This window comes from Podarcis raffonei, chromosome 2 (genome assembly GCF_027172205.1).
Source record: "Podarcis raffonei isolate rPodRaf1 chromosome 2, rPodRaf1.pri, whole genome shotgun sequence".
Taxonomy (NCBI): Eukaryota; Metazoa; Chordata; class Lepidosauria; order Squamata; family Lacertidae; genus Podarcis; species Podarcis raffonei.
Window position 1 is genome coordinate 59858580 of NC_070603.1, and position 7907 is coordinate 59866486.

Sequence of the window (7907 nt, forward strand, 5' to 3'; positions counted from 1 at the left end):
TGTAAGGTAGAAAAGGCAGGGGGATAAGTGACTTACTGAAGGCAATCTAAAAAGCTTCATATTTCACTAAAAATTGTCCACCTGAGTCAATCTTGATTATCTATATACAGTACTGACAACACTATGTAAGCTTCTCCCTCGCATGCTAAACAGGCCCCCAGTCCAGTTTCAATTTTTAAAAGGCTGGGCCTTGTGTGCGATCCAGTAGGGGCAACTTGCTGCAATAGCCCAACTTGCTGAAGAGGGATGTTTTCTCTGTCCAACTAATTCAGGCAAAGTGTGGCATAGATACTGAACCACCGCACTTGCACAATAAATGAGAGGTTGCATATCGGTAGTTCAGCAAACACCCAGCATTATCGGTCTCACATCATGCCACCATATTGTATCTTTGTACCTTACTTATTTTGAAATATACACCAGAACAAGAGATTTCAAAGTTCCAGTATAATAATGTCTCTTGAAGAAATACAACAAGGATCAGGTCCAAAAGAAGATGAACAATGTATATATCTGAAGCTTAATGGCACTTTTTGGTATTATCCAGGAATATGGCATGGCCAGACACAATGTGAGGAAAGGAAAATGGGGAATCTTCTGATCTTCATCTCAATCTCCATGCAGCTGGTCTTGTTGGAAGCCTCTTGGAACCTTACTTATGACCTCACCAAAGGAGAGAACAAACTGCCGTCTTGATGTCATGACTGAATCCTTCTACTATTCATAGGTCTGTGGTTTGACAGAAGGTAAGCTATGAAAAGGGGAAAGCTGAATATATCTATGAGTCCCTTGAAAATCTCTCACACACTCCTCTTACACCTACACCCACACTTCATTGGCATATGTTTGAGATACAAAATTAGGAATAGTCTAAAGAAAGAAAAAGGAAGCAGTATAACCAGAATTTCCTGAGTTCAGAAAATGACTTTATCCTCTCCATTCTCCAATGATTCTAGCTTATTTTGAAATGTGTGGGCTTTTGCTCTGTGAAGTCTTTATGGGATGCCCTGGAAGTTGCCTTCAAAGAAACATTTCTTGGAGAACAGTCTTTGGCTTGAAAGAGAAGAACCCACTTGGGAGTTGGTGTGGATGAAAAATCTTCAAACACTAGTAGATCAAAGATAGACCTTACAAAAATGTGACTTTCTGTTCGAGCGTTGGTGTATTTCAGTTACTGTTACATCTGGAAAGGAATCGCATCCAGTGTAGCTGCTAGGAATTGTTAGAAAAGGAAGAGAAGACAATGGAGGTGCTTTTAACACTCTCATGCATAAATGCAAGCAGTGTGGTCTTTTGTTTTTATCCTTCAAGAACACATGCCAAAGGTCGCAGGTTCAATCCACAGCATGTCAAAGCAGGGCTGGGAAATAAACTTGCTGGAAACCCAGAAGAGAAGCTGCTAATCTAGGCATAGGCAAACTCCGGCCCTCCAGATGTTTAAGACTACAATTCCCATCATCCCTGACCACTTGTCCTCTTAGCTATGGATGATGGGAATTGTAGTTCCAAAACATCTGGAGGGCCAGAGTGTGCCTATGCCTGCGCTAATCAGTGCAGGTAATCCTGAGCTAGATCAATCAATTATCTGACTCGGTATAAGGCAGCTTCCTGTATTTCATATCATAGAGCCTCACACAGACACAACCGAGAAACAATTCAAACAAAGCACATTTAAGCATTATTGATTTCAGTGAGACCATTGAGCACATGCTTAAATCTCTACCATTCAAATCAATGGGAGTGGGGTTTTTTTGTAAAAAAAATTAATTGACTGTAACATACTCAGTAGTGAGCTGCAGGGGTGGTGCTCTCCTGACCTTCTGTCGCCTGTGTTGCTACTGCTCACTGGGAGGGCAGGAGCAGCACAGTGGTGGAAATGTCTACCATTGCTGATCATACCTACACTGCCAGGGCTTGTCCACTCAAGAGGCAAGGTGAGACAACTATCTCAGGTGGCAGGAGCCACAGGAGAGGCAAATGTAGATCTTTATTCTCCCCTTCTTCCTGATGTAGATATTCACTCACCCATTCTTCCCCAGCAAGGAGGGAGGCATCTTCTGTGGTCAGCCTCAGGTGCCAAAATGTCTTGGGCCAGCCCTGCCTATTGCATACACATTTATGTGCTTCCTCTCGGCTTTAGGATATGTACACCCAGCAGTTCCAGAATATGGTAGTGTAACATATGAACCCTTCTGAATCAGACCAATGGCCCATCTGGTCCAGCATCTTGTTCTCACACTGGCCAATCAGATGTCTGTGAGAGGACCGCAACAAAGACACAGTTGCACTGTCCCCATGCAATGGGCTTTCAGAGGCATGCAGTCAGTGGCGGAGCTTCATGCTCTGGCACTGGGAGGCAGAGAGCAGGTGGGGGCAGGACTGGCATGTGTCCTGGGGGCGTGGCAGGGGCGGGAGGGCAGCCGCGATGGCACCGCACCGGGAGCGTGCTGCCAGGAGCGGTGCGCTCCCCCCGCACTCCTCTTCCTCCGCCAGTGCATGCAGTGGAGGTAGAACAGCCACTGATCTCTGCGTCCTCCTGTTTGCTTAACTGAGCAGACATAGGAAAGGCTATGAAGAGCTATGCATGGGCCTTCTATTCCCTACAATGACATAATGTGGCATCTATATTTATTCATTATATTTTTAACCCACTGAAGCACAGTAACACAAACATCCTGCAATCATGGAGCAGGAATTCTAACATCTTCCTCCCATAGGAACCCAGAGTGGCATACACATAGAATCAGAATTGTAGAGTTGGAAGGGGCCCAAAGGACCATCTAGCCCAGCAATCCAGTTTAAACATTTTAAACAGCTGTACAAAAATACTATCAGGATAGCAGTATAACTATACAGCAGAGCAGGAGGGAAATAACAGTCCCAGTCCCCTTTCCCCAAAGGCCTGTATGCACAAACAAGTGCATTTTAAACTTGTTTGGGAGAATGATGCCAAATGGGACCATATTATGCAAAGAGTGGGTGGAAGACGGAATGTGTTACATCCTGTTGGGACGGAGCTGAGTCATGCGTGCATCTCCCAGAGTAAGAAAAGGGAAGAGCAGCAACAACAAAAATGGGAACGTGGAATGAATTCAATGTTTACAAAGGTTACAAAACCAAGGCTTCTGTTTTACACACTAACTTGGCTGAAGGGTGATGGGTCTGATCAAGACAAATGAGAAAACAGTGTCAGCTCTGGGGAAATTAAAGGAGTGAAATGTTTTTATCTTTTTATACAGCATATGAACGATGACAAATCAGCTAAACAGGCAGCTAGATTAATATAAATAGGAGAAACTTTTTTAAATATTGCAGAGAGCTTAGTTGTAAGTCTTTGTGAGAAGGTTCAGTGAAGCCCCATAATGTTATGGGGTTCAGAATACAGACATATCCATTATTTGCCATTAGATGGGTTGAAGGTACAAAGCAAAAAGAGCTGTTTGAGTTGGTGAGCTCAGGGTTCTAGCTGAATAGGGATTTGGCCATGATTTTGACTGGTTGCATTTGGACCAATGACTCAGAGCGCTTCCAGATGACCTTTTTATGGAGTTTTTGCCCTGTTATGTCTGCACAAAGTTTGCAGGAAGTTGTACAATGTTGACTGCTATTGATAATTTATTCTGATTTGTTTTCCGAGAGGTTACACAATGTTGCACCAAGTTTGGAAAGTCGCTTTGAGCTGCTTGTGGCAAGAAAAATCAATGGATGCATTTAGTAAATAATCATAAAAATAGTCATCCCTGATTTTCCAGTTGTGCTGGTAAGGGCAGCATCACAAAATCCTCAGAAAAGCACCAGGGACTAAAACCCTTTTCTGCAGTGCTTAGGTGTATTGAAACCCTCCTGGAATCCCCTTAGGGCTGCAACACTTCTATTATTGCAAACCAGAGGAACTAGAAGGTCCTTGTCATGCCAGACTGTCCTTCAGTCTTTCCTTTTGTGAGTCAAGGACCTGCCACCCACTTAGTGATAATTAAAACACAAGGACACAAGTATTTTAGGTTGATGGACTAAAGAAGGCCACAACTTTATTGGTTACAGCATGTGAGTGGTATTGGCTTAGGCATTGGATCAAACAATCTATACATGACTCCACCCCACTCAGCGGGCAGTCATCCGAGGGTTAACAACCAGTGGGAGGAGCTTGTTGATGCAAATAAAACTGGACACTTCCCCTGATGTCACTGGGGGTCGTGCCATGGCCCTAGCCACCAGCAGGCATTGGACAGGATCCACGACTGCCAGATCCCTTTAATGGAATATCCAATGAGGGGAGGGGTAGGTGATGGCTACAACCTGCCTTCCGACATACCACACATATTCCAACGCCTAACCGCCAAGTTGTGACGATTTGCTATGAGGTAGGCAAAAACCAAGAGGCTGGTACTAATTTGCCAAATGGATAAAATTCCTACCAGGCCCCTTGGGCAACCAAGGCAACCAACCAAAGTCAAAAGCATAGATGTGACCTAAAGGGAGGGTGGGCAGGTTGAGGAATGAGGGGCACGGTGCTGCCGCGGCCGCTTAAACGCGTCTAAATCCCGCCCCCAAGCCAGCCCTATTGGCTGACTGAAGGGCGTGGTGCAGCAACTGGAATAACTGATGCAGGGGGCCGAATATGCCCCCCTGCCAACGCTGGAACCAGCTCCCGCTCAAAACTCCTTCCCTCTGGTAGAAGAAGAGGCGTTGTGCTGCCAACCTCTTACCCATTGCATGGATTTGCAGTTAGCTAGTTTCATAGTAAAAGTGTCTCAGTGGGGGTAGCCTGACTGTGATTTTATGGGTATTAGCATCTGGTTTTGGTGACTAAATTCATGGAGCACACACATGATGACCTTTTTGTTTATTTCCACCTTAAAGCTACACACGATGAAGGAGGAGGACAACTCAGAGGCTAAAGTAACCCAGGATGAAAGGAATTATAAGCAGAAAGCACGCTGCCGATTCATGAGGAAACAGAAAAATGGGATTTCACCCTGGAAGAACACTGGGAAGTTAAAGAAAAGGTTGCAGTCAAAGGAGGTACGGCCTCCTCTAATTCTGTGGAAGAAGTGCAAGCACCCTCTAGGACCTAGCCCTTCAATGTCAGGGAGCCAACAAGAAGAGCACGTCATTCACAGATGAGAGAAAAAGAGTGAAACACTTGGCTAACTTACAGTTAGTTTCTTTATGAAGGAAAGCAGAACAAAGAACACAGAGAGACTTCTAAAGGTTGCCCCTGTCTTAGTGACACTGTTGTCCAGACTGGCTTGTGGCTCCCCTTTCACTCCCTAGCCCTCCCTCTCTATAGCAACCTCCAAGGGACCCTCTCTATGCCTGCCTGGCTCTCTGCTCAGCAGCATGCAAAAGATGCCTCACTGGGTTTAAGGCAGGTTTCTCACCCAGCCCTACCTAGAGATGCCAGGAATTGGACCTGGGACCTTTAGCATGCAAAGGAGATGCTTTGCACTGAGCAATAGCGCTCTCCCCATCTCACAATGTTCAGAGATGTAATATTGGTTTCAGCATAGGACGAACTGCAGCGGAGTGGAAACAGTGTTGCATGAGACGGTTACTGGGAGGAATGGAAAACAATGCATTCTTACATCTCTGCTTACAAGTGGTGTGATCATTGTTATTAGATAATAGATCATTGATGTATGAAATTATGATTGCAGACCTTTCAGTACGTTAACCTTTGTCATTTTCTTTCTAGAAAAGCCAAGAAAGTTTGAAAGAAACAAAGGAAAGAGCACCAACTCTCTCCTGTCAAGAAACCTCCAAGTCAGTTGAGAATAGTGCTGAGGATTTCAATACCGAGTGGACCATTTTTAATGATTTGTTCTTCTCAAGTGATGTGGCACCCTGTAATGAGTTCATACCTTATTACAGGACATACTCAAACCTTGTGGAAATCCCTCTGCAGGTAAATATAGAATTGAGCCATGAGAACGCAGAAGGAGAAGAAGTTCAAAGCGATGGCTGTGTCTTTAATCCTAAGTATGAAGATGAGCCTCTAAGGGACGTGAGTCTCACCATGGGATATTTTCCATATTATAGAACATATGAGGAATACTTTGGCAGCTCAGATCTTCCCAGTGAAATACACAGTGGAGCAGAGAGCGAAGGGAGTGTGGCAAACAATGCAGAGGAAATCAAGAGTGAAATTAGCTGTGAAACTGAGGAAGTATCTGAAGGTCCTGTAAGTACAAGAAAGGCCAAATCTTACGCTGAACCCAATATCATACAATAATTTCCTTTATATCTTACTTTTAAAAGACACCTGAAGGCAGCCCTGTTTAGGGAAATTTTTAATGTTTAATGCTGTACTGTGTTTCTCATATTCGATTGGGAGCTGTCCAGAGTGGCTGGGCAAACCCAGCCAGATGGGCGGGGTATAAATGATAATTATTATTATTATTATTATTATTATTATTATTATTATTATTATTATTATTATCATCTTTATGGATGGCAGAACATCATTTTTGTCGCTGCTCACCTATGAGATTTAGGGCCTAACTAAATGTTACATATAAATATGTGTATTAAAACACTTGTAGTCTTTTTTAAAAAGAGAAAAGCCAATATGCAAGTGGGCAATTTAGATGTGTGAGGCTGTATAACCACACCCTGGGAACTCTATACTCTTATCTGTTTATTATTTTGGAAGAATTATTGCTTCTTTTGTCAAATTCATTATTTGTTACAATATTTTCATGCCCATTAGAAATACATAAATAATAATGAAAGAGAGGTTTCAACACTCACAACTTCACAGATCTGAGGCCCATAGATTTCTGAAAGAGCATCCCAAAGTAGTCCACAGTTATTAGGGACTGGTCCTTAGTTCACATAATCCATGAATTTTGACCACTCACCCCTTTATGTTTTCAGGATATTCAGGAAAACTGTGAAACATCAGAGGATACCAGCCAATGTTCTGAGAGTCTTCAGTTCACTGAAAACCAAGTATTAACTGACTCCATTGTTGAGTCCTGCGATTCTGACCTCTCTCTCTTTGATGAAATTTTAAACCTGAGGCAATCACCTTCCGACAGTGGTTATTTTCCATATTATAGAACGTATGGGAAATTGCTTCTCGGCCCAGAAGCCTCAAGTAATGCGCTCTGTAGCAGCAGAGATGCACTGGAAATGTTTGGTATGGAAAGTGAAGGAACTTTGCAAGAAACTAGGGACAATGACAATGGTTGTTCGGTGTGCTAACTCCACTGGGATTGAAACCACAGGCATGGTTTTAAGGACTCTTACCACTGCACGGCCTAGTAATAATTTATATTGAAACATTTTAATAAGAAACTGTTATTCATATTAAGTTGAGCCATTGAAAAAATGGGACAAATGTTCAACTAGCTTTTGCTTGAACTTGGAGAAATTGACCATCTCTGGCAGAAGATAAAGGAGATGAAAAAGTTATTGTTTTTTTAAAAAAACTGCCAGCCCTATAGATGATCAATCAGACTCTCAAATTGTTGAAGGAAAGAAGAATTTTGTCATGATCAAGGCAAGCTCCCAAAATACGCCCCCCATACCACTGTTTAAAATAAGAAGTTGATAATATGTGGTTTGAGATTTAGCTTCTCTCTCTACCACAGAAACTCAAGCTGAGAAAATCTGAGAAGAGAAGTCTTTCTGCAACCAAATAGTTCAGCTGCAAAAAGTGTAGAATTTGTATATTGAGGCATGGAGGATAATATACTGCAGATGAAAAACTAGTGTACTTAATCTAATGAGCAACCATCTCTGGTTGCTGCCACTGACAATGCCCTCTACAAGCACTCCTCTTACAAAAGGAAGACAGGGACAACCTGACCAATTCTCCATCCTGGCCAACAGCATAACAAAGATTCAGTATGTAACAGAGGTGTTGTAATTGCCCACTAAACAGCAACTTTCAGTCCGTAGGA

At 43.0% G+C, this 7907-nt stretch overlaps 1 protein-coding gene across 1 annotated transcript; it reads left to right on the forward strand.

Moving 5' to 3' along the window:
• Window positions 1-684: 684 nt before the first annotated feature.
• Window positions 685-7422, forward strand: LOC128409602 (uncharacterized). The gene is made up of 4 exons (XM_053380180.1): window positions 685-746; window positions 4861-5022; window positions 5696-6181; window positions 6877-7422. The coding sequence occupies exons 2-4, from the start codon at window positions 4870-4872 to the stop codon at window positions 7204-7206; spliced, it is 969 nt and encodes a 322-aa protein (XP_053236155.1). The 5' UTR covers window positions 685-746; window positions 4861-4869; the 3' UTR covers window positions 7207-7422.
• Window positions 7423-7907: the final 485 nt, after the last annotated feature.